Raw genomic sequence first — 27,559 nt, 5'->3', positions numbered from 1 at the left:
CAAATACTGTTCTAGAAGTTGTTTCTTTTCATTGGGAGAAATCCAGCTGTAAAAGATGGCACTGGACAGTGATAGTCCAGTGGTAGGTTTCAAATTTTTTTACTGCCGGTTCTGTGGGTATGACTTGATGGGCGTTGCATGGCTTGGTGGGGATGGCAGGGAAAGGATCAGTGGTGGAATTCAAGTAATTTAACAACCGGCTCTCTGCCCTAATGATTTCTTCCAACAACCAGTTTGCCAAACTGCTCAGAAAGTTAACAACTGGTTCTCCCGAAGTGGTGCGAATTGGTTGAATCCCACCACTGGAAAGGATACTGTAAACTCTCCATTCCCTCCCCAATCCAGGGGAAGGTTATTGCAAAATCCCCATTTCCTCCCAATCAGCTGGGACTCGGGAGGCAAAGAAGAGATGGGGTTTTGGCCAGCCAGAGGTGGTATTTACCGATTTTCTGAACTACTCAAAATTTCCGCTACCAATTCTCCAGAACTGGTCAGAACCTGCTGAAACCCACCTCTGGATATGTCCATCCCAAAACAAAAGACACAAGAGGAGATCAGACCTTATGCTCGCTCTACTAGCTCAGTGTTTCTCAAACTTGCCAACCTTAAGACATGGATCCAAAGGTACTTTCCCCCTCCCCCAAAGATAACAGGACCTTACTGTTTTTTCCTTGAAGAAAAAAAAAATATCTCCACCATTCAGTCCGAACTGAAGAAGCTTCTTGGATGAGAATCAAAACGTCTTCCAAGAAAAACAAGAAAGCCCTTTTGAAAAATGCACCTTTGGGACAGCCATGCCCTGGATCAGGGGTCTCCAACCTTGGCAACTTTAAGCCGGCGGACTTCAACTCCCAGAATTCCTCAGCCAGCCAAGCTGGCTGGGGAATTCTGGGAGTTGAAGTCCGTCAGGCTTAAAGTTAACATGGTTTGGAGACCCCTGCTCTGGATGACTGAGAATCTCCATACAGACACTTAAGGCGAGGATTTCCAGCATTCCCCAACCAGCAGGCTGAAGATTACATGATCTGAAGTCCGCATGTCTTAAAGTTGCTCAATTGGGCTAGCTGAAATCTGTCTTGACGTTAACAGATATGATTTTCCTGGCGGTCCTGTCCCTTTAAGGAACAGCTCTGCCAATACAATACACCAATACCAACCCACTTCCTGGAATAGACGATTGACTCCCTGCGAGGAGCTCCACGGAAAGGCTTCGGTCTATTTCTCTTTCCGGCGGTAGGATCGAAGCGACGCGTACCGGAACGGACCCTCCAGTTGGCTTCTATAGCTCTCTATGGTAAATTGGACTGATCGGCTGGGCGGGCTTATTCGCTCGCCAATTGATTCCTTCTCTTGGCTATTATGGCGCCTCCGAAAGGTAAGTGAAGCGAGCCTCGGATCCTAACGCCCGATCCCGCCTAGTGCTCGGATCGCAACAGCAGCCGCTCCGATCGACTCCGCTTTTACCGCTCGTGCGGAAAGAGAGCGATCCCTTTTACTGGGGCTAATGGTTGGGCATCCCCACGTGCGGGTGTGGGAGATTCTATATGGGAAAGGCGGAATTCTAACGCTCCCTCCTCCCCCCACCCCGAATGGAACCCGGTCTGATTAGAAGAAGAAGGTGGTTAGTGCAAGCCGACATCCATTTGTTGCCACCCATTCTGCTGTCTGTAGATAGCTGTTCCGTTGCAGTAGGACAGGTTTTCCCAACCAAAGCTTTTCAGATGTATTGGACTTTTTTTTAAAAAAAAAAAATATATGTTGGCTGGGAATGATAGGTTTGGCAGTCCAACCGATCTGGTCCCATGTTGGGAAAAATGGTCGGAGCGATTTTGGTTGGAGTATCTGGTCCCTAAGAGCCATAAGGTACGGAAAAATGCATGCCTCTTCAGGTCCCGTCTGTATTGCTAAAATAAGTCTTCAGAGCTGTTGAGTGGGTAGCTTACTCTGTGCAAGTGATGTCCAGATCTAATGACTACTTCTCCCATTCTTGTTTTCAATCAAGTAAATGTTCTGTTGCCAGGTGTGTGACAAGATTTATTTTTTACATATAAATTGATCAGGCTGAAATAATAGAGGAATTTAGTTTGGAAGCATATGAGCTATGGAAATAAAATTATATTTTGATTACCAGATTAGATTTTATATTAGAAATTGTAGAAATTGAAGACAATTTTCACAGTGATCTGGACATGTGAAGGAAGTTCATAAATTGTTCATTGAACTCAGTTCATTTTGAGAGAACTACTGTATCTCTTGCTTTCAAAGATTTGTGCCATGAGGAACCCTAATTTAAATGCAGCTGTTCTCTGTATTTCTAACAGTTCCTTGTGGAAATGGTTCACGTTTTACAGATTCTTCCAGGTTTTGGCATGTTCATACGTAGGCTTAATATATATACAGTTTTAATTCACTAGTAGTTTGGCAAGGCTGTTAATAATAATTGGCTTTATGAAGTAGTATGCTATAAATATGCAATGCTATTTTGAAGTCAAAGTTAAATTATAACATCATATGGTTATATCGTTGTACCTCTGCAATTTAGTGTTTTAAATAGTTAAACACGTCTTTCTCTTATTTTTATTTAATCACCTTGCCACGTAGGCACCATGTGTAACACTTTTGCATTCTGTCCTGGAAACAGAATAAACAACACGCCCCCAATAATATGAAAAGTAAGTTTCCTTGTTACTAGTCAAAGGAAGAAAAACATTTAATAGTTCTGTTCATCACCTGGTTGTGCTGAGGGATACTGCAGAAGTTCTGCTACACAACGTAGCCTCACATGCCATGTGTTGAAGCAAATGAGATCTTATCTTTAAAAGATGAGCATAAATTACATGATTGCAAAGTGTAACCTGTAATACCTCGGAGGAACATTTACAGTACACAAGGTGGAACTCCCTTGAAAGAATAAATGTTTGAGGGACTGGATTTGGGATGCAAAGCTGTATTAAAATAACCGTATAATGATCTATATATACAGTGTTGTGGGAATAAAAAAAAACTTTGTAGAAGTAAAGCAAAGAATCTAAGACAAACATCACTAGTCTTCCTTGATCATTAGAGATGGTACCAATTATAAATCATTACCTGGAACTGGATGCTGCCAGGATTTTTAATTCTTAATTTCTTATATAATTATTAAAAGAAAATCTGTACAAAGAAATAAAATTCCAGATTATCCTATCGGAAAAATTGGGTACAATTAGATATATCTTTATGAGTTGCTATGCACTGAATATCCTGATGTTAATCACTAAGAGACATGAGGAGAGCCAGTTTCACAAAACAACTAGATGACCTTGGACCAGTCACTCTTTCTCAATTTAGGAAGGAGACAAGGGCAAGCCACTTCCAAAAAACTTCACCAAGAAAAACTGCAGGGACTAGTTCAGGCAGTTGCTGGAGTCAACAATTACCTACTTAAACTCAAACACCCCCCCACCCCTATGAAATCTGAAGCTTTTTGCTTCAGGACAGTTCACTTTGAACCAGGTTCCCACCCTCTTGTTTTAGATTGGTTGGCATAGAAGAGAAGTAAAGTAAAAAAAAAAAAAAGTAAAATAAAGTAAAGTAAAGGGCAACCAATAGATTTAAACTTAATGTAAACCGCTTTAATCTAGATTGCAGAAAATATGACTTCTGCAACAGAATCATCAGTGCTTGGAATACTTTACCTGACTCTGTGGTCTCTTCCCATAATCCTAAAAGCTTTAACCAAAAACTTTCTACTATCGACCTCACCCCATTCCTAAGAGGACCATAAGGGGCGTGCATAAGCGCACAAACGTGCCTACCGTTCCTGTCCTATTGTTTTTCTTTTCTTCTTCCTATATATGTTTATATGTGTATATACTATATAATCTTTTTGTATGATGTGACAAAATAAATAAATAAATAAGTAATAGGCACAAAATTGCATCCCTCCCAAATAGGTTTTTTTAGGTGGGAAATGCCATGGTAATGATCATGAAAAAAATAGTGGTTGACTTAGACGTAGGGAAAAGTTGTTTCAGTGCATACTGTGAAACAGACCTGAGCAACCTGAACAATTGTTATATATGATGCCTGTGAAGATTTGTGTACCACCCCTCTAATGCAGTGTTTTTGAAACACGGCAGTCTTCAACTTCCAGAATTCCTCAGCCAGTCGTGGGAGTTTAAATCCCCACATCTTAAGATTGCCAAGTTTCAGAAACTTTGCTCTAATGGCTACCAGATGGCTAGCTGTCATCGTTGCTGGGGTACCTAACATTTATTTTCTCTCTCCCTTCCTCTGTATTTAAGATCAGGATGATTCATGTGAACTTATTTGTGACTGTTGAAGGTGGGGTTTTAATTCTTATATTTCACAGAGGGATCCTTTTGCTTTTTCAGAAAATGTCACCCTACTTTTTAAGTTGTACTGCTTGACGGTGATGACCTTAGTGGCTGCAACATATACAGTAGCGTTGCGATATACAAGAACAACCGGAGCAGGCCTTTACTTTTCATCCACAGCTGTTTGCATTACAGAAGTTATCAAATTATTCCTAAGTTTGGGCATTTTAGCAAAGTAAGTATGAATACTGGTGAGGATAGTCAGATGATAAATTTACTTGCTCTTTTCTGATTTATTGTCTTCCTTTAAAGGAACCCCTCCCATAGTTCCTGTTATGATTCATATATACTATGTTAGATTTGCTTCTTTAAACAGATTATTTTCAAAGCAAACAAAAACATTCTGGATTGAGTTTTTGTTCTAGATTTTTTTTTGTCCCGGCACCTTAATCAACAGATGTCATCACTCAAATACCTGTTCATTGTTCTGGCTAAAGACCAGAATGTTAGTGTGAATTAAATTCTGAAACTTGGGCTGAAGTAATTTAGTGCAAGCATGATTCTTTGTAAACATTCAGAAAGATCCTGTGTTCTTATAAGAGGGCATTTAAAGATTGGCAGTTTGTTCATGCTGTTCTTCCTTAGAGCTTTTGAACAAGGCAAACTTAAGAGTTCATGTAACAAAAAGAACCTGAAAACAGTCTCAACAAATCTATAACTTTCAGTCCTTATTTAGTGGTCCTTCAAACAGCTGCCTTGAATTTGCCGCATATTGTACTGTGCTGCCTTTGTGGCATACATAGACTGCTGGTCATGACAATATTTAGACAATAATTGTTCCTTTGCTGTGATATATTACCATCTTGATGCTTAGATACATCGTACAAATAAGCTCTCCTGCTTTTCTTTTTCTGTGTATGCTGAGTTTCTTAAGAAGCCATAATTGAGGAGTCAGCATTGTACTCTCTAGGGATATAGGTCAGCAACTCAAATCGCCCTCCTTTTTGTCATGACCATGATGGATGGAGATGATATAGTCTAAATGCATTTTGGAGGGCAATTAGTTGGAGAATGCTGGCGTAAAAAGAGTTATAATGTACTTTATTAATTCCTCAGTGGTATCGGCTATAAGAACATGGTTTCCTCTCCACTGTCTATTCTCTGAAACTACTTCTCTTTCAATTGATTTAGGCACTGAAAGGAATCCTGGGTAGGAAGGAAAAATGGCACCCAGGTGGGGCTGGTGAGAGAATAGGTTCCCCAACTGGCCACATGTCCCTACTTCTCCTAAAATTGGGCATTTGGCATTGTTGCCAAGAGAGAGATGTTCTGACACCAAGTCTGAATTATCTCTGAGAAGTTTGAGTTATTCTGAAATCAGAGTTTCAATAAGTATAGTTTTCTAAATACCGAGACATTTATGCATGTTCGCTGCCTTGAGTTACTTATAAAGTAATACAAGCAGGATAAAAATCTAATAAATTTAATAAATAAATAAAAATCAAACCTTGCTTCTGGGACAGTTCGTTTTGTCTTATGTGTGAAAAAGGGAGAAGGTGTCTCCCTCCTGCCCTCCCCCCACCCTTTCCCTCACAGAGAACCAAACTCAATACATGATGGAGCATCAGCAAATATGGCTGTCACCATAATGGAGGATAATGGGAAAGATGTTTAAGGGCAGGGAAGACCTATTCAGAATTACTGTAGGCCAATTCAAGTCTTCTGACAGGACAGATTAAGTGTTCTGTCCTTTTGCACTTTCTCAGGAATCACCTCGTTAATAAATGCATGTTTATTTGCATGTTAACAAAGTGGAATTCTATTAAGCTCATCTCAAGTGGAATTGTTTTTACTGAAACTGCTAAGAAACAACTCTGGCAAAAGGGAAGTTTCTGAGCACAGACATCTCCAATGGCCAATATATTATAACCCTGTGATAAGAAGTGGCAATCCTGACTTCCTCTAAGCACCATGGTGAGCTGATGCCTTGGTACCTTTCACTGACTAGCAAGACATTATTAAGATCATCCACATGATTCTGGACAGCTGTTCTTCATGAGTAGACCAACTGCTGTTTTTACAGCTGGCTTATGAGTGCAGTTTTTGTATTTTGCAGTTTGTATTTTTTTGCAGTTTGTATTCACTCCTGTTCTGTTCATTTATAATTCTTAATAAAATTATTTGGAAAAAGAAGTAGAAGTCCTATTTCTCCCAAAACATTTTCCTTTTTTTTATTTTCCTCAGGGAGACTGGAAGCCTGGGTAAATTGTCAATGTCTTTGAAAGAAAATGTTTTAGGCAGTCCTAAAGAATTATTGAAATTAAGTGTTCCTTCGGTTGTGTATGCTGTTCAGAATAATATGGCCTTCCTGGCTCTCAGCAATTTGGATGCAGCAGTTTATCAGGTAACTTGAGTGATATTCAAAAGTTGAATCCTTTGCCATGTCAGTCAGAAGCAGGTGTTCACACACATGTCGGTGTTCCAAAGGTGCTTTTCCAAAAAGCAATTGGACTTTCTTCGTTTTTCCTTGGAGATGTTTCGCTTCTCATCCAAGAAGTGAAATGAAACAGTAGTCCTGAAACTCAAGAAGCTTTCAAGGAAAAACAAAGTCCAATTGCCTTTTGGAAAAACACCTTTGGGACAACCATGACCTGTATGACTGAAAATCTCTATAGACACAGATGTGGGCATTCTTCAGTCAATGACTGCAGTGTCTAGGGACATCTGGCACACAAGGACAAGGAACAGGAACACCCTTCTGGGTGGGAGAAGGGTGGCATTATAACGCAACAATTTTCCAGTAAAAATAGCTTACCCGTTTAGCTATATGCTTCTGAAGGAAATATCAAGAAAGAAAGATAGTAGAAATCTTCCATAAGTGAAGTGCTTTAGGTCCTCCATAATTGTTGTGCGAATTTTTGATGTAGTAGGGAGAGAAGTTGGTAATTCAATGGGTTGTCTTAACAGTTTCATTACTGAAAAATAACAGGGAAAATACAAAATGTTGGAATATGGGGAAGCAAATGATTATTTTTGCCACCTGGCATTCAGTGCCATATGCAAAATTAAAGATGACCCGGGTGTGCAATTTTGATTGGTGACAACTATATTTGGCATTTAAGTAGAACTCTGCCAATCACACTGCAAAGAAGTGACTGCAACAATAACAATTGATATAATTGGTCACTTATTGATAATCAAAACAATTACATTTAACTACATGCTATTAATATTAGTCTCCATATCACTTGAATGGCATAATAATCACTTTTTCCTTACTTTTCTCTACATTAAAAAATATTTTTGGAAGGCTTTTCGGTGCCCTATAGATGGGATTATTAAGAGTGACACAGTGGTTAGAGTGCAAGCACTGCAGGCTACTTCAGCTGACTGCTAGCTGCAGTTCAAATCTCACCGGCTCAAGGTTGACTCAGCCTTCCATCCTTCCGAGGTGGGTAAAATGAGGACCCAGATTGTTGGGGGCAATATGCTGACTCTGTAAATCGCTTACAGTGGGCTGTAAAGTACCGTAAAGCGGCATATAAGCCTAAGTGCTATTGCAATTACCATTATGCATCTCTGAAATAAACCTGTCTTAAACCCAATGGTTTAGGTGACATACCAGCTGAAAATCCCCTGCACAGCCTTATGTACTGTCCTGATGCTGAACCGTAGCCTTAGTCGATTGCAGTGGTTCTCAGTGTTCATGCTCTGTGGTGGAGTCACGCTTGTGCAGTGGAAACCAGCTCAGGCTACTAAAGTTCAGGTAAGTTTTCTCCCTGGGAGCCTTAAATTTCATTTTTCTTATAGGAAAAAAAAATGTCGACTTATACGAAGAACAGCAGATTTTTAGGGAACAATGAACTAGAAACCTATGTTCCATAGTTGAATGTTTAACAGAAGTGCACATGCATCAAATTATAGTTTAATACCGTGTTTCCCCAAAAATAAGACCCTGTCTTATATTATTTTGAACCCCCGAAATAAATGCTTGGCCTTATTTTGGGGTCTTATTATTTTGGGGTGCGTGGAGCAAGATGGGGCTCCTCTTGCCATCTTATCTGATTTCCAGTTCTGTCTCCTTAACTCTAACCAGAGGAAATGGCGGGGACCGGCTGCACATATGTTTAAATATTTTGGAGGAGGGCTTATTTTCAGGTGGGAGGTTTTTTTTGGGGGGGGGAGGGCTTATTTTCGGGGAAACATGGTATTTAAACATGGGTCAATTTTTTCGGGAGAAGAGCACTTTAATTTTTTCCCCCTCAGTAAAGGCCAGCTATCCCCTGGTACAATTTTATGAGGGCTGAAATGAGGAAGGAGTGATTTCAGAACTACCAGGAGATTCTTATATTACTCTCTAGGGTTATTTTCCCCTTTCTGACCTCCCTCTTTTTGCCTCCACTGTTTCCTTCTTTCTGACTCTGAGATAAGTGTGAACTAATGTCAAAAGCTTCTGAATTTAAGAGTCTGATGAAATAACTTAATCCCAATGCACTCAAAGGTTTCCAATTCCTGTCTAGGATCATAATAAGCTACTTTATGTGTTACATAAATACCAAGTGAGATCTGGTGGGAAAAAAACCCCAATCAAAATTTTGCATACTTACTTGGCAATTGGACTCATTGAATATAATGGGACTTGAATGAGATCTACAAAAAATATCTTCACTTTCACTCTCTATCCAAAATAGTCAATATTTTCATCTGGAATCAGTTTTACAAATTTGTTCTCTATTACTTCTTTAACAGAATTCAGTTAATCAGTCAAAAATACTGGCTGTGTTCTTTGGAGCGTAGATTATAGGTAAATGAAATGCTACTTATTTGTCTAATTGTAATGCAAATGACAAGCCAAAGGACAAGAGATGGGTTTCAGCAGGTTCTGACCAGTTCTGGAGAACTGGTAGCGGAAATTTTGAGTAGTTCGGAGAACCGGTAGTAAAAATTCTGACTGGCCCCACCCCCATCTATTCTCTGCCTCCCAAGTCCCAGCTGATTGGAAAGAAATGGGGATTTTGCAGTAACCTTCCCCTGGAATGGGGAGGGAATGGACATTTTACAGTATCCTTCCCCTGCCACGCCCACCAAGCCACACCCACAGAACCGGTAGTAAAAAAATTTTAAACCCACCACTGCAAAGAACCTAAAGAGCAGCAAACCTTACAAAAATAGAAATAAGGTACCTGTGTGCAGTGATTGAGGCGATTCCCTCTTTTAGTCCAGAAGGATTGGACACTTGACTTTATTTTCTTGAAATTGTATATTTGCAGCCAATCAAATGTTGCAGTTCAACTCATAGGCAAACAGTACAGGGTTGCCCAAACCTGTTCTGGCTTAATAAATTGGAGTCCTAAGTTTTGAGAAGTAATGGTTGCCAATAGAGGAGAAATAAATTAATGTCCCTCTTTATTACATCTTTAGGTGGAACAGAACCCACTGCTAGGATTTGGAGCAATAGCAATTGCTGTTCTATGTTCAGGATTTGCAGGTAATAACTAAAACACAGAACATTAAGCATGGTATTAGCTTATTGGATAACTTTTGCTTCCTATTTTGTACTAGCGCTATCACTTAACAGTCATTGGGACTGAGCAATTTCCATTGCTCAGCAACGAGGTTTTAATATGCAACGTCACATAATCGCATTGTTTAGCGATGACAATCCTGGGAGTTTCCATTGCCATTACAGTCATTAAATGAGGACTTCACATGACTGGGATTTGTAACATCTTCTTGCCAGTTTCAATATGCAACGTCAATGGAGAAGGCAATAGAGAATGTCGCCCATTCCCACTGCTTTTTCCCCTAAGGAGCCATCCATTCACCCTACTGCACTCTCATTCTGTTGCAGTGCCCAGACCCCACCTGCCGGCACCTGCACTACGTGGCAGTGCTCATGCATGACGGTATCTACTGCACACTCTGATATATTCACTTTGTATGGCGGTGACCGCCCTTGTGCTTTCTATTTGTGGCATATTAGGTCCCTGCCTGACGGCACACCTGTCAAATGGCAGCGATCACCTGCTGCACTTGCCCCACCCACCCAGCCTACCTGTGCTCCTTAGCTCTGACCTGCCTACCTGCAAGCCACCTAAGGAAAGGCTTGTCGTGACAGGGACTTGCGACTTCCTGCTAGCAATTGTGGTCATATTTATTTATTTATTTATTTATTTATTTATTTATTTATTTATTTATTTATTTATTTATCATACCGCCCTTCTCCCGAAGGACTCAGGGCGGTTCACAGCCAAGTAAAACACCTGTGCTCCTTAGCTCTGACCTGCCTACCTGCAAGCCACCTAAGGAAAGGCTTGTCGTGACAGGGACTTGCGACTTCCTGCTAGCAATTGTGGTCATATTTATTTATTTATTTATTTATTTATTTATTTATTTATTTATTTATTTATCTTTTATACCGCCCTTCTCCCGAAGGACTCAGGGCGGTTCACAGCCAAGTAAAACAATAAAAAGGTACACAATAAAAACAATAATTAAAAAACTTTTTAAATATAAGGCCAAATTAAAATCCGTTTAAAACAATAAAACCCATAAATAAAATTAGAATCCAAATATTAAAAACTGCTAAAAATTCTATGCCAGTCCTGCGCGAATTAATAAGTATGTCTTCAACTCGCGGCGAAAGGTCCGAAGGTCAGGAAGTTTACGGAGTCGCGGGGGAAGATCGTTCCAGAGGGTGGGAGCCCCCACCGAGAAGGCCCTTCCCCTGGGGGCCGCCAGCCGACATTGCTTAGCGGACGGCACCCTGAGGAGTCCCTCTCTGTGAGAGCCCACGGGTCGATGGGAGGCAATTGGTAGCAGTAGACGGTCCCGTAAATAACCCGGCCCTAAGCCATGGAGCGCTTTAAAGGTAGTAACCAGCACCTTGAAGTGCACCCGAAAGACCACAGGTAGCCAGTGCAGCTTGCACAGGAGTGGTGTTACATGGGAGCCACGAGTGGCTCCCTCTATCACCCGCGCAGCTGCATTCTGAACCAACTGGAGCCTCCGGGTGCTCTTCAAGGGGAGCCCCATGTAGAGAGCATTGCAGTAATCCAAGCGAGATGTAACAAGAGCATGAGTGACTGTACATAGGGCACCCCGGTCAAGGAAGGGGTGCAACTGGCGAATCAGGCGAACCTGATAAAAAGCTCTCCTGGCGACGGTCATCAACTGATCTTCAAAAGACAACCGCCCATCCAGGAGAACGCCTAAGTTGCGCACCCTCTCCATCAGGGCCAATGACTCGCCCCCAACAGTCAGCCGTGGTTGCAGCTGACTATGACCACAGGGTGCTGCAGATGTTCACAAATATGAGTCAAGCACATGAAATATGGTCACATGATTGTGGGATGGGATGCAGCAGACATAGTTTTGAGGACAGGTCATAGCTTTTGGGAATTTGTTGTAACCTTGAACGATGGTTGAGCAAAGACTATATTGTGATCCAGGCCCAAGTAGATAGTAGGAAACTCAGTCAATGTAAAAACAAACAAACTTTTATTAGTACAGCTGAGAATTAACTAAATTAAAGCAAATTCCTCCCAACATAATTCCTCAGCCTTATCACCAAACTTGATCTAATTAGGCAAACTGCCAAAGGCCTTTCTTGGCAAAAGTTCAGAATATGCTGATAGGAAACAAATGCAACAAGACAAAGCTATCAACGTTGTTTTCTGGCAAAGAGCCCAAACGCCATTACTGGTCTTTTAAGCCTTATGGGAGGAGCCAATCATCTCTTGGCCCTATTCCCTAGCCGTCCTCTTTGCTTTAGCTGTTTTTGCCTTCTGGCAGCTCTTCTCATGCGTGCATTAGGAACAGGCTCCTCCTGTTCCTCTGCCTCACTACTGTCAGCCACTGAAGGCTCTGGAGTCCGCACATCACTCCCCGAGGGCCCTGGCCCCACCTCTGCCTCCGACACAGAGCCCTCAGCTTCCCCAGCCTCCAGGACTGGCCCACTGTCTGACTCCATTGCCAGCTCCGCAGGCTGCTGGCAGACCACAACAGACTATCTCTATTGATTTGGCCCCAAATCTGTGCATTTTGTTTACAAAATTTGAAAAAATGCAAAGCCTAGGAAGTTTTGGTCAAAAAAAATTTATGCAAATACATATCAGGTATGGTAAATTTTCATTTTTCTTATACATGATAAGAATTTTACTCAAAATTTTAAACACATACAACAGCCATATGGCAAGCAGGTGATACGAAGTAGCTAAGTTTCAATCTTACACAATAAGGAAGGGTCAAGAATAATCAGAATATCATACGAAAGAGAATAAGGAAAACCAACACAATACCAAATATCTTTGTCACTTCCTAGTTTTGGATCTCAGAACTCTGGGTTCAGCCTGACCCAACTCCAGGGCCACAACAGCGGCAGCCGCCTCCCATGGTCTATAACCTCCCCTTCTTCAATTCCTGGGTCATCTAAATCCAGGAGGGCTTTGTGTTCCTCCACGTAGGCCGCAGCCTCCGCAATTGTACTAATTTTTTTCGTAATGCCCTCCCGGAAAATCATCAATCCCTCTGGCATCAGCCATCTGAAGCCCACTCCCTTCTGGTACAATTTGCTTGATAAAAAATAATATTTCTTTCTCATTTCACGTACCTGTCTGGGAATCTGCCTCAGAATGGCTATCTCCCTGCCCCTATAAGTCAGTGCCCCACTCCTATGTTTTCTAAGAATTTCATCTCTCGTCTCTCTTTTCACAAATTTGACATGAACCTCTCTAGGAACTGCATGCGTGCATATTGTGAATTAACTCTATAAACTCGATCCACATCCCAATTCATAAAATCAACACCTCTCCCAAGAAATTCTCCCAACAGTTTAGTCACAACATCTCTCAAGTCTTCTTGGTCCACTTCTTCCAAATTTTGAAACCTAAGGAAATAAGACATTTTATCCATCTGTAGTCCAAGCACAGCGTTGCTTGTCGTCTCCCTCTTTTCTGCACTGCCCGCATCTCACCCTCCAGACCTTCCACTTTCTGCTTATTTTCTGCTGAGACTTGTTGAGTATCCTTTAAATCCTTTTGGATAGTCACAATTTCTGCTCTTATTTCATCCAGTTTCTTGTCCATATTAGATAACTTTTCCAAAATTCTCTCCATTTCTCCAGCAGTTGGTCTCTGACCTTTTGCCATTTAAAAAAAATTTTTAAAATCCTCAGGCAAGCACAGTATCCTTGTAATTTCCTCCGGATCCACCAGGGGGCACTCACAGGAGCAACGAGTCCAGAGTACAGTTAGTCAACCAGGAAGCGGAAGGGAAGTGATGTCATCAAGATTCTCATAGTGAAGGCGGAAGCTGGACGCCACCATTGTTCCCCAGAGGGAGGGGGGGCCTCAAACCCTCCCTCCTAAATTTCTCCATCACCTCTTCTCTCCAGAGCTCCACAAAACCGGTAATCTTGTTATTTTAAGTTCTCCTCTCTCCAAAGTGATTCGTGCTCCTTCCAGTCGCAGGAGAAAAACGCCTCCGGAGTACTCCACTCACATTTGCCGATATCCCCTTCCCTTCTTCATTCCTCAATTCTTCTCCGTTCCCTGTTCACCACCAGGCTGCTGCAATTATAAATCCAAAGCCCCGGTGTCACCGGGCACAGCGGCCCAGGCGACGACCAAAGTAATGGCCGCGGCCTGTGGCCTCCGAACCCCGCCGAGCCTAGGACGCGCCAGCATCGGTCCCCCCAGTCCTGTATATCGGCTGGGAGACCCCTGGCGAGCCGTCCGTGCGGCAGGTGTCCTTTTCGGAACACCTGGCCCCTAAGGGCCTCGGCGGCGGCCGGATTCGGACACTGGAGGCAGGAGAAGCCTTCCAGACGTCCGTTGCCACCGGACACCGGAAGTCGTCCTCAAAGCCTAGGAAGTTTATCTTGCAGTTTGCTAGCTTGGGATGTGGGTACCATTAAAGTGGTATTCACTGAAATAGAATAGAATAGAATAGAATAGAATAGAATAGAATAGAATAGAATAGAATAGAATAGAATAGAATAGAATAGAATAGAATTTTATTGGCCAAGTGTGATTGGACACACAAGGAATTTGTCTTGGTGCATATGCTCTCAGTGTACATAAAAGAAAAGATACGTTCATCAAGGTACAACATTTACAACACAATTGATGATCAATATATCAATATAAATCATAAGGATTGCCAGCAACAAGTTATAGTCATACAGTCATAAGTGGAAAGAGATTGGTGATGGGAACTATGAAACGATTAATAGTAGTGCAGATTCAGTAAATAGTCTGACAGTGTTGAGGGAATTATTTGTTTAGCAGAGTGATGGCCTTCGGGAAAAAACTGTTCTTGTGTCTAGTTGTTCTGGTGTGCAGTGCTCTATAGCGTCGTTTTGAGGGTAGGAGTTGAAACAGTTTATGTCCAGGATGCGAGGGATCTGCAAATATTTTCACGGCCCTCTTCTTGATTCGTGCAGTGCAAATGCCACTGATCTAGAAATATTTGATACATTTCTATACTCTTCATTGTGGAAGTTATGATCCAGCTAGGCTCCTTAATTTGGCTGTCAGAAAATTAATGCTTTCAGAAAAATCTATGGACATCAGCCATAAACGGCTAATAATTTATTCATCTTTAAAATAGATTTATTAATGAGCTTCTTTTCCAAGGTAGCTTGCTGATCTTTTGCTACTTTCCTTTCAGGAGTGTATTTTGAGAAAGTACTAAAAAGCTCTGATACATCTTTATGGGTGAGGAACATCCAGATGTATCTCTCTGGAATTGCAGTGACATTGCTTGGGGTCTACACAGCCGAAGGAGTTCAAGTACTGGAGAAAGGATTTTTTTATGGTTATACGCCATATGTCTGGTTTGTCATCTGTAAGTACTGGGTTAATTTGTAGTTGTTACAAACTCTTAATAGTTTGTGATGTGTAGTAATGCTACTGTGTTTCCCCGAAAATAAAACCCTGTCTTATATTTTCTTTGCCACCAAAAAAGGTACAAAGTCTTATTTTTTGGGCGGGAGGTGATGTCGTCCACTGACTCACCTCACTTGCCTGCATTGCCCCAGGCCTCCTTTTTTACTGTCAGAAGCCTTCAGGAACTTCTTCAGTCTCACACACCTCTGCCCATTTCTTCTGCAGCCAGCAAGTCTTTCCTGAAGGCCTCTGTAGCCGATAACAGAGCTCCGGAACGATCTGGAGCTCTGTTCTCGGCTACAGAGGTTTCAGGAAAAGCCTTTAGGAAAGGGCTTTGTAGCGATAACAGAGCTCCGGATCAATTCCATTTCAGAATTGGCTAGAGAGGCCTTCAGGAAAGCCTTGCTGGCTGCGGAAGAAATGTGCCGAAGTGTGCAAGGTCTGGCTGCAACTATCTGAAGGTAAGACCAATTCTCGATTACAGCTCGCCTGTTTGGAACCCACACTTCATTTCGGACATTAATACAATTGAGCGTGTCCAGAAATATTTTACAAGAAGAGTCCTCCACTCCTCTGATCACAACAAAATACCTTATGCCACCAGACTTGAAATTCTGGATTTAGAAAATTTAGAACTATGCCGCCTTCGACATGACCTGAGCATAACTCATAAAATCATCTGCTACAATGTCCTACCTGTCAATGACTACTTCAGCTTCAACCACAACAATACACAAGCACACAATAGATTTAAACTTAAAGTAAACCGCTCCAGTCTCGATTGTAGAAAATATGACTTCAGTAACAGAGTTGTTAATGCCTGGAATGCACTACTAAACTCTGTGGTCTCATCCCAAAATCCCCAAAACTTTAACCTAGGCTGTTTGCTGTTGACCTCACCCCATTCCTAAGAGGTCTGTAAGGGGCGTGCATAAGAGCACCAGCATGCCTACCATTCCTATCCTAATGTTCCCTTTGGTTGTATTCAATTTGTGTGGTTATTTCATGCTTATACTTATATATATTATTGTGTTTGACAAAATAAATAAATAAATAAATAAAATAAGTAGTAAGGAAACTTCACCCCCCCAGCTTAATTTTCACCTGTGCACCCTGGAGTGGGCGGGCTCTTAATTGGGGCTTATTTTGGGAGGTAGGGTTTATATTGGGTGCACATGTAAAAATTGAGCTAGGACTTACTTTCTGAGGTCTGAGTAGGTCGTCTTTTCAGGGAAACACGGTAGAAGTATTGTTTCAAATATGGAAATGGGTTGAAAAAGTAATAATTATTAATGTGATCCAAAAGATGAAGTCAATCTAATTGACTAAGAAGCACAATTAAATCGGATAAAACATCACAATTCCTTTCTGCTCAGTATTTTTATTTATTTATTTATTTATAATTTAATTTTTATACCGCCCTTCTCCCGGAGGACTCAGGGCGGTTTACAGCCATATTAAAACCGACATCTTCCTTCCCAAGATGGCGCCGACAAAGGCTGCCTCGGTGAAATGCTCTCTAATTGTTTCTTTATTTCTAATTGTTCTCTGTGACTCACTACGGATTTCCTACTCACGAGACCATCTGCTAAAAATTAAGGAACATTTCTTTAAGGAGCAGCTTTCTTTGATCTCACCCCCACCTGTCTTTACAAACAAGGAGGAGATTCTAATACAGGAGGAGGCAATTGCCACGGAGCCATGGATTACCAAAAAAAACAAACGACAAAAGCAACGGAAGAGAGGTAAACGATCTGGGATCTTAAACAGATTAAGAAGTTGCATTAAAACTCCTCTGCCTTCAATTTTCCTAACAAATATACGCTCACTTGCAAATAAGATGGATGAAATACTCCTCTTAAACAAATACTATTCTGATTTTCGCAATTCAGCAGTCCTATGCTTCTCTGAAACCTGGTTAAGTGAATCAATTGAAAATAGCAGCCTGAACATTCCAGAGTTTCAGATTGAACGATCAGACAGGATTCCAGAAACATCTGGTAAAAAGAAAGGAGGAGGCTTATGCCTATATATTAATTCAACCTGGTGTCAAGATTTTAACATAATTTACAAATTCTGTGACAACAATTTAGAGACTCTAATTATCAACTGCAAACCTTACTATTCGCCTCGTGAATTTTCCTCATTTCTTCTAATTGCTGTTTATGTCCCACCACAAGCCTGTGTAAACAAGGCATTACGAACTCTAGCTGACCAAATCATGGAGGCTGAAGCCAAACACCCTGATTCACTGGCCATTGTTTTGGGAGATCTAAACAAGGCAAACTTAAGGAAAGAGCTACCAAAATACTTTCAGCATGTCAATTGTCCCACCAGAGGCAAGAATACTCTAGACCATTGCTACACAACACTAAAAGATGCTTATCGGTCTTTACCACGTGCAGCTGTAGGACACTCTGATCATTGCATGATTCACCTTGTACCTGCTTACAGGCAAAGACTTAAAGCCACAAAACCAATAATTAAATCAGTGAAGACCTGGACGGAGGAATCAAAATTAAAGCTACAGGCATGTTTTGACTGCACTGATTGGAATATTTTAAAGATACCTCTGCAGACCTGGATGAACTCCCAGATACTGTAACATCATATGTCAGCTTCTGTGAAGACCTATGTGTACCTACAAGGAACTTGCGAATATACAGTAACAACAAACCTTGGTTTACACCTAAACTTAAGCAGCTACGACATTCCAAAGAGGAAGCCTACAGAAAAGGTGATAAAATGCTGTACAATCAGGCCAGAAATGCACTAACAAGGAGATCAGAGCAGCAAAAGAAGCTACTGTGAAAAGCTAAAGAATCAGTTTTCAGCAAATGAACCAGCAAACATGTGGAAAACTCTTAAAAATATCACCGGCTATGGCAAACCTCCTTCCCAGGCTGAAGGTAATCAACAACTGGCAGATGACCTGAATGAGTTTTACTGCAGGTTTGAAAGGAAACTACAGCCACCTATCTCCACAACCCCCATCTCTGACACACCAACAACAGCCAAGCCTCCTACAACTGACCCCATTTCATTGGGTTCACAACACCTAGTGATCACAGAAAAGGAAGTGCAGGACCTATTTCACAGACAAAAGCCAGGAAAAGCTCCAGGCCCAGACAAGATAACTCCTTCTTGCTTAAAAGTCTGTGCTGACCAATTGGCCCCCATCTTCACCCATATTTTCAATAAATCACTAGAGATGTGTTATGTTCCTTCTTGCTTCAAACGCCTACTATCATCCCAGTGCCAAAGAAGCCCACCATCAAGGAACTGAATGACTACAGACCAGTTGCTCTAACATCTGTAGTCATGAAAACCTTTGAAAGGCTAGTGCTTTCCTACTTGAAAACCATCACGGATCCGCTGTTAGACCCCTTGCAATTTGCATACCGAGCAAATAGATCAACAGATGATGCTGTTAATATGGCTCTGCACTACATCCTACAACATCTTGAGTCTCCAAAGACCTATGCAAGGGTCCTTTTTGTAGACTTTAGTTCAGCATTCAATACCATCATTCCAGACATTCTTCTAACTAAGCTAAACCAGCTACAGGTACCGGAACAGACTTGTAAGTGGATCACAAGCTTCCTAACAAACAGGAAGCAGCAGGTGAAGCTAAGCAAGATCACATCAAATACCTGTACAATTAGCACAGGGCCCCCAAGGCTGTGTGCTCTCCCACTTCTCTCTCTGTATACCAATGACTGCATCTCCAATGATCCATCTGTTAAGCTACTGAAGTTCGCAGATGACACAACAGTGATTGGTCTCATTCGAGACAATGACGAATCCGCATATAGACAAGAGGTCGAACGACTAGCCTTGTGGTGCAACCAAAACAATCTGGAACTGAACACACTCAAAACCGTAGAAATGGTGGTAGACTTTAGGAGAAACCCTTCCATACTTCCACCTCTCACAATACTTGACAACACAGTATCAACAGTAGAAACCTTCAAATTTCTAGGTTCTATCATATCGCAAGATCTCAAATGGACAGCTAACATCAAAAACATCATTAAAAAAGGACAACAAAGAATGTTCTTTCTGCGCCAACTCAGTAAGCTCAAACTGCCCAAGGAGCTGCTGATTCAGTTCTACAGAGGAATTATTGAGTCTGTCATTTGCACCTCTATAACTGTCTGGTTCGGTTCTGCAACCCAACAAGAAAACACAGACTTCAGAGGATAATTAGAACTGCAGAAAAAATAATTGCTACCAACCTGCCTTCCATTGAGGACCTGTATACTGCACGAATCAAGAAGAGGGCCGTGAAAATATTTACAGATCCCTCGCATCCTGGACATAAACTGTTTCAACTCCTACCCTCAAAACGACGCTATAGAGCACTGCACACCAGAACAACTAGACACAAGAACAGTTTTTTCCCGAAGGCCATCACTCTGCTAAACAAATAATTCCCTCAACACTGTCAAACTATTTACTGAATCTGCACTACTATTAATCGTTTCATAGTTCCCATCACCAATCTCTTTCCACTTATGACTGTATGACTATAACTTGTTGCTGGCAATCCTTATGATTTATATTGTTATATTGACCATCAATTGTGTTGTAAATGTTGTACCTTGATGAACGTATCTTTTCTTTTATGTACACTGAGAGCATATGCACCAAGACAAATTCCTTGTGTGTCCAACCACACTTGGCCAATAAAAATTCTATTCTATTCTATTCTATTCTATAAAATACAAACACAAATTTAAAAGCAAAATTAAAAACCAAATTACAATAGGCCGAATCAAACTAAAACGGTCATAGACCGACATAAAACCCATTAAAATTTTCATTTAAAAAATTTCGCTTAGGCAAGTCCCGCACAGTAAAATAATAAGGTCTTAAGTTCGCGTTTGAAGGTCCGGAGGTCGGGGAGTTGGCGCAACCCCAGAGGCAGCTCATTCCAAAGGGCAGGTGCCACCACAGAGAAGGCTCTCCCCCTGGGGGCCGCCAACCGGCATTGTATGGTCGATGGCACCCTGAGAAGGCCCACCCTGTGGGAGCGCACAGGTCGATGGGAGGCTATCGGTGGCAGCAGGTTGTCTCGTAAATAGCCCGGTCCTAAGCCATGGAGCACTTTAAAGGTGATAACCAGCACCTTGAATTGCACCCGGAAGACTACCGGCAGCCAGTGCAGGCCGCGCAGGAGAGGTGTTATATGGGAGCAACGTGGTGCTCCCTCTATCACCTGCGCAGCTGCATTTTGGACTAGCTGGAGCCTCCTGGTGCTCTTCAAGGGGAGCCCCATGCAGAGAGCATTGCAATAGTCCAGGCGGGAAGTGACGAGGGCGTGAGTGTGCATAGGGAGTCCCGGTCTAGGAAGGGACGCAACTGGTGAATCAGGCGAACCCGATAAAATGCTTCCCTGGCGACGGCCGTCAGATGTTCCTCCAGGTCATCCAGGAGAACGCCCAAGTTGCGCACCCTCCCCCTGGGGGCCAATAATTCACCCTCAACAGTCAGCGATGGCGTAAGCTGACTGTGCCGGGACGCCGGCATCCACAGCCCTCCGTCTTGGAGGGGTTGAGCAGGAGCCTGTTCTTCCCCAGTATTATTAGGTCAGACTGAGAAATATGTGAGGATGGTCTGTAGAAGCAGGTCCCTTTTATTACAGAGCATTGCAAAAATCGTAATGAGACTTGCCCCAACCTCTTTTATCCAATTGTCTATGGCAGTGGTTCTCAACCTGTAGTCTGTGGGCCCCTAGGGGTCCGTGAAGGCTTGAAGAAATGTTATGATTTAAATTTTGAGTTAAATTTTGACAATGGTCCATGGCCACAAACAATATTTAAAGGGGATCCATGGTAAATAAAAGGTTGAGAACCACTGATCTATAGAATAGAATAGAGTAGAGTAGAGTGGAGTAGAATATTGGCCAAGTGTGATTGGACACACAAGGAATTTGTCTTAGAACATATGCTCTCCGTGTACATAACAGAAAAGATACCTTCATCAAGGTACAACACTTACAATACTTAATGATAGTCATAGGGTACAAATTTAACACTTAATGATACAGCATTTAATGAAAGTCATAGGCTACAAATAAGCAATCAGGAAACAGTCAATACCAGTATAAACTGTAAGGATACAAGCAACAAAGTTACAGTCATATAGTCATAAGTGGAAGGAGATGGGTAATGGGAACAATGAGAAGATTAATAGTAGTGCAGATTTAGTAAAAAGTTTGACAGTGTTGAGGGAATTATTTGTTTAGCAGAGTGATGGCGTTCAGGAAGAAACTGTTCTTGTATCTAGTTATTCTGGTGTGCAGTGCTCTATAGCTTCGTTTTGATGGTAGGAGTTAAAACTGTTTATGTCCAGGATGTGAGGGGTCTGTAAATATTTTCACAGCCCTCTTTTTGACTCGTGCAATATACTGGTCCTCAATGGAAGGCAGGTCGATAGCCATTGTTTTTTCTGCAGTTCTAATTATCCTCTGAAGTCTGTGTCTTTCTTGTTGGGTCGCAGAACCAAACCAGACAGTTATAGAGGTGCAGATGACAGACTTAATAATTCCTCTGTAGAACTGGAACAGCAGCTCCTTGGGCAGTTTGAGTTTTCAGAGTTGGCGCAGAAAGAATATAAGAAATCTAATGAATGCTAATTCATTAGAGCCTGTAAACTGTAGAAGTCAGCTGCTGAGGTATACATGCAGGTGATATTTGAATTTACACAACTTGTAAATTATAGAGCGGAGGTTGGTAACCAGGCACCTTTTAGATTTTAACTTCCATCTACCTCAGCCAAAATACCAAGTGGTGAGAAAATGGGAGAGAAATGTGAAAATAAATTTAGAGGAAAACTATGCGGGATGTAAGAGACTGAGGGCTAATTGCGATTTGGTCTTTGGGACATGTTGCAAGCCAGGGGTGTCAAACTGGATTTCTTCAAGAGCTGGATCAGCATTGTAGTTCTCCTCTGCAGGCTGGGGGGTGAAGGGGTGGGGAGTGGGGGGGGGAGATGCACGGCCCCCCACACCTCATTTTCAGCCTCCCTGGCCCCCAGCAGCACTCTGCGAGCCAAAAACAGAGCCAAAAACAGGCCGCACGGAGTGCTGCAGGAGGCCAGGTAGGCCAAAATTGGGCTGCGGGGGCGGGTAGGCCTCCCCATGGCCATTTTTGGCCAGCAAGAGACCCTGCAGGCTGGTCCTTTGATATTTCCAGGCCGGCCCCATGGGCCAGATTTAAGCACCAGATCTGGCCCGCAGACCTTGAGTTTGACACCCCTGTTGTAAGCAAATATGCAAAGGTGAATAGCCTTTGGAGAACAGGTACGTGCCTTTCAAAATCACACCATGGCAGAATGCCAAAATTCAATAGTCTGTTTTGGGGAAGATGGAAGTAAAATTAAAAGCAGCTGTATTACATATCTGCAAAGCTCCAAGTCCAATTTCTTATGAACTCTCCTAGTATTCATCAAAAGGCATAATTCTTTTAATTTTTGTTTATTCATGTGGGAATGATCTTGGCAGATAGAAGGCAGACCCACAGACTAGGCAACAACCAGACAAGTGGCAGCTTAGCCCGCAGAAGAAATAAGGGTCAGAAATAAGAAATATGGCTCAGAAAAGACCCTCTCAAAGTTCTTGGACTGTAAAGGCAAGTGTGCGGGGACTTTCGGACTTGCGAGATTCTATTAATATAATCTTACAATAAAGTTAGAGCTAGTACTTCTGGATGTGCTTCTTGCCTAGACTACCTCGCAAGGCTGACATAAGCTCTATTTTAGTTCTGTTTCTTTCAATTATCCCTTCCTATCCTCTGTGGTGTATGGAGGCTAAGCAATAAAACAAAAAAGAACCTCCCCCCCATGCCAGTCCATTGTTTAGATTCCAAATCAGGTTGGGTGGTTACCTATTATCAACTGCAAATATAATCTTCAGATGGTGGTACATACTATATCACCCAGGCATGCAATTGTGTTGATCAAACTGGTACTCAACAAGAAATTCTCTTGCTCAGTCTTCCAAATAAAAGCTGTACTAGTTCTTTCTACCATGTCAGAATTGATAGGCCTAACCACATCTCTTTTCTGTCCTAGTTCTTTCCAGTGTTGGGGGCCTCTATACTTCGGTTGTTGTTAAATATACAGACAACATTCTAAAAGGTTTTTCTGCAGCAGCAGCCATCGTCCTCTCTACAGTTGCATCCGTCGTCCTCTTCGGTTTACAAATCAGTAAGTAGCTTTGGACTATTTTGTGTTTTCATTAAATCGTTTACGATCCGCAATATCATGGGATAGGTTACAATCAGTGATACATTACCAAGGTTACATGGTTTAAATTGCTCATAATTTTCAGCTTTATTCTTCTGCTAATACCATTTATTTATGCAGCTTCACAAAAAAACTAGCCAGATTACCTTGTCTTGAATTATTTTTCCAGGGATCAGATCCCTTTCAGGTTCAAACATTATGTGTTTATAGTGTATTTTTATCATATTTCATTGATTCCACTAAAAATATTTTTCTGTAAGATTGTTATGAAATGACGAGAGTTGTTTCTCATACAGATAGTCCTAAGTTTAGCAATCACAATTAGGACCAACAATTCTGTTGCTAAGTGAAGCAGACTCTTAAGTGGGAAATTAGATGACCATGACTGCATTTCTTTTCCCTACCCTTTGGAATGCTCACCCCGGGATTGGGATAATTAACCAGAAGAGAATTAATATTTGGATTTACATTCATTGGAGAGAAAGAGATTACAAGAGAGTTAGCAGGCTCACAATGGAGAATACACTTTGAAAGCAATGCGCTGGTGCCAGCAGGCATGAGCATGTTGTGCAAACACCTCAGTGCAACCCCTATTGTGTGCTTGCATACTCTTTTGTAATCCCTTCCTCTCCAATCTCTGTAAGGGAGGAGAAAAAGAATAACAGGTTAGGCATAGGACATGTACTGACTGCAGTGGTGATTACATAACTGATGGATGCTACTTGGTACCTTGGTACTCATCTATAATTTGTTCTGGGAGGTGCAATGAATACTAAAAAGGATGAATAGTAAACAAGCCATGTGACTTACCACATGACCCTTTGTTTCAGCTGGGAAGGACTTCCTATCTGTTTCTTTTCCTGTGTCAGCGAGCTTCCCAGCATGGCTGACTTCCTGTCTGCCCTCTGTGGCTGTCCCCTGCTTCCTTTTTCAGGGACATTCCCAGCATGGTTTACTTCCTGTCCACTCTCTGTGGCTGTCCCCCCCACTTCCCTTTTCAGTGTGTCAAGTACTAAACAAATGATGACATTTTTACGTAAAAATTTATTGAGTATCAAATTTGATGAGATTTGAAGCAGTTGAGTACTGAGGTACCCCTGTATTTGCTAATATAATGGCCCTCCCAAAGAAGCTGTAAAATGGAAGTAGATTGGAGCAAGGTTTCAAAACTACTTTCCAGCAGTGAAACATAAAAACCAATGAAACATTTGAAGAATTCATGATCTAAAGCTGCAGCCAGACTTTTTATATGTTCAGTGACAAGGCTGTGATCAGCACACTTTAAAACTCTGTATTTTCTTTTCCCCTTCCAGCTATAACTTTCTCTCTGGGGGCACTGCTTGTCTGCGTTTCAATATATCTGTATGGATTACCTCGACAAGATACAACAAAAATCCAGCCAGCAGAAACAAAAACATCAAAAGGGAATCTTACTAGTGTGTGACGTCAGTCTTTGTGAAGAATAGAAAAGGCAATACAAAGTAAAAGAGACAGTTTGTATGTCTCTCCCCATCCCCAATTTTCTTTTTGGAAAAAAAAAAGCCTTCAATTCTTCATGGAAAGTTTCTGATGGGACCGAAAATGAAGTCAGTTATTCCATTGGATGAAAATTACACTGGAGGAAGATTCTTCGCTAATCTGTAGAATCTCACTTTTCCTTATAAACTTTGGTCTTTTGCTATTGAAGACGCCTTGTGCGGAAAAGAAGAAATAGAAGGCACGGTTATACATAAATAGGGAGATGGCCGTGGAATTCACTGCTGTGTTTTAACATTTTATGTAGACTTTGTTGTCAAAAATGCTTGTGGTTGCAAGGAAAGGGTAATTCAAATTTAAATGTGACCAAAACAACATAAAATTATATTGGAAGGAGAGCGTCTTTTTCTCCAGGGATACCTGACATGAAGATCCAGCCAAGTGCTACACTGCTTTAACGATAAAAATCATTGTTGTACTGGGAAAAACACAGTGGCAGTTGTGAGATAGAAGAATGCTGTTAACTGGAGCTTTAAAACTGAAAATGGTAATTTATTTTTTAATATCCTGAAGCCAGGATCACTACTTTTTGAAAACCACAAGGAAGAAAAAAAAATACTGTGATTTCTTTGAAGAATTTTCTATTGTCAAGGGGAAGGGGCTAAAGCCTGTACATACATTTACTCCTGCATTGAATTAACTGGTAAATACATACATACATTCTTGTGCAGTATGGCTAGTGTGCGCACTGTTACGATTTGTTTTTTTTTTAAAAAAATATTTGATTAAATATGTTTTAGAGAAAGAGAACAAACCCTATGGATTAAATATCATTTAGGTTTATATTTACTGATTTTTCTCAGCTCACTTTTACACTGAAATTGTCGAGAGGTAAACATTTTTAACGCTTTTAGCAGGTTTTCTGAAATGAGGTTTTGAGAAATTAAAATGCATAATTTCTGTAAATGGAGTTGCTATAGAGGGAACCAATCAAACTAAGGCTTGAATAAGAGTCTGATAAATCAGATGTCAAGAATTGAGTTGTAACCTTAAATCCAGCAAGTGTAACTACTTCCAATTCGGTCGCGAACAGAGTATAAAAGTTCTTTCTGTTTTAGATTGTCTGACTCTAAATCAGTGGTAGTCAATCTGGTCCCTACTGCCCACTAGTGGGCGTTCCAGCTTTCATGGTGGGTGGTAGGGGTTTTTTCTGATACTGAAGCACTTTCCTTTTTTTTAATTTAATTGTCTTTTTAAAAAATTTTCATAGCATTGTTTAAAAACATTTTTATTAGGTTTTCATAAAATTCCCCGTGACAGTTTAAATTTCTGAAAATATACTATTTATCACCCGCGCATAAGTTTAGTTCACGTTACGTAAGTGAAACTAAATGGCGCTATAGTGCAACCGCAAACAAAAGAGCTTCATCTCAGAATAGCTGACGCATCTCCCCCCACACCACCCAGCTGTAAGACAAGCAGAGCTGGTAGCCGGTGGGCCCCCCCCAACCCAATCCGCGATGCGCGAGAAGCATGCGCAGACGACGATACACCGTGCATTACTGTGGAACTGGTGGGTGGTTAGAAAATTTTACTATTAACAGAGATACAAAAGTGGGCGGTAGGTATAAAAAGGTTGACTACCCCTGCTCTAAATGAAATGATTGGTCCTATTTTGCCCAGAATTTGGAGGAAGTCATTGTGATGTTGTAAAAGTGCCACACCCAACTTTTGGGGAGGGAATGGAAAATCTAAAGACAAAACCTTTGGACAATTCCTGAATATGAAAGGGGGGGGGGAAGCAAAATGGAAAATAGATTTTGAATACCACCTGCCAATACTGTATACCGATAGTACTCAACTTACAACCATTTGTTTAACGACTGTTTGAAGTTACAGTGGCACTGAGAAAAGGGATATGACTGTTTTTCACACAATCCATTCCAGCATCCCTGTGGTCTACAAAATTTGGAATGCTTGGCAGCTGGCGTGTAGAGCATTTATGACGGTTGCAGTATCTTGGGGTTATGTGATCTCCTTTTGCGACCTTCTGACAAGTAAAGTCAATGGGGAAGCCAGATTCACTTAACAACTGGATTATTAACTAATCAACTGCAGATATTCACTTAATAACGGTGGCAAGGAAGGTCGGAAAATGGAGCAAAACTAAATTTTAGGAAATTTTAGACTCGATTGTGGCCACAAGTCGAGGACTACCTGTAGTTATTTATTGGGTACTTGGAAGGAAAAGGGACAACAGAACGGGAATAAGTGCAGAGAAACCAAGTATAGAAGTCTATTTGCAGAGATTACTGGGAGAAAATAGGTAGAAGTTACCGTCATTAGCAATTACTCTCCATAGGAGAAGAAACTTCGTAGTAAACCTTTTATTTGTTTTGCACCTCTCTATTTTTTTCTGAATTGTAGTAAGAAAAAGTACAATTGTGGATGCTTTATTTCTATAGTGGAAATAGTATGGAGACTATTTTTTCTTGGAATAGAGGTAGCCCAGCTTCGCAGTACATATTTCACAATCAGTTTCAATTTGGGAGATTGGTATTGAGGTTTTCTATAAACATCTCCATGTAGGCCTCTTTTACAGATTGGCGGAGGAGGAGAGAGAGG

General features: G+C 41.4%; 1 protein-coding gene across 2 annotated transcripts; it reads left to right on the top strand.

Annotated features, from left to right (window-relative positions):
- Nucleotides 1-1,193: 1,193 nt before the first annotated feature.
- Nucleotides 1,194-26,042, top strand: SLC35A1 (solute carrier family 35 member A1). 2 transcript variants are annotated; one of them, XM_058175440.1, is made up of 8 exons: nt 1,194-1,375; nt 4,377-4,554; nt 6,564-6,723; nt 7,933-8,085; nt 9,741-9,807; nt 14,991-15,167; nt 23,285-23,419; nt 24,772-26,041. In XM_058175440.1, the coding sequence occupies exons 1-8, from the start codon at nt 1,360-1,362 to the stop codon at nt 24,900-24,902; spliced, it is 1,017 nt and encodes a 338-aa protein (XP_058031423.1). In that variant the 5' UTR covers nt 1,194-1,359; the 3' UTR covers nt 24,903-26,041. The 2 variants fall into 2 exon arrangements, with proteins under 2 accessions (XP_058031423.1, XP_058031432.1); XM_058175449.1 differs by lacking the exon at nt 1,194-1,375 and adding an exon at nt 1,765-1,863 and having other exon boundaries at nt 24,772-26,042.
- The last annotated feature ends 1,517 nt before the right edge of the window (nt 26,043-27,559 follow it).

This window comes from Ahaetulla prasina, chromosome 1 (genome assembly GCF_028640845.1).
Source record: "Ahaetulla prasina isolate Xishuangbanna chromosome 1, ASM2864084v1, whole genome shotgun sequence".
NCBI lineage: Eukaryota > Metazoa > Chordata > Lepidosauria > Squamata > Colubridae > Ahaetulla > Ahaetulla prasina.
Note: the sequence above shows the minus strand (reverse complement) of the source record. Positions and strands in the feature narration are given on the sequence as shown.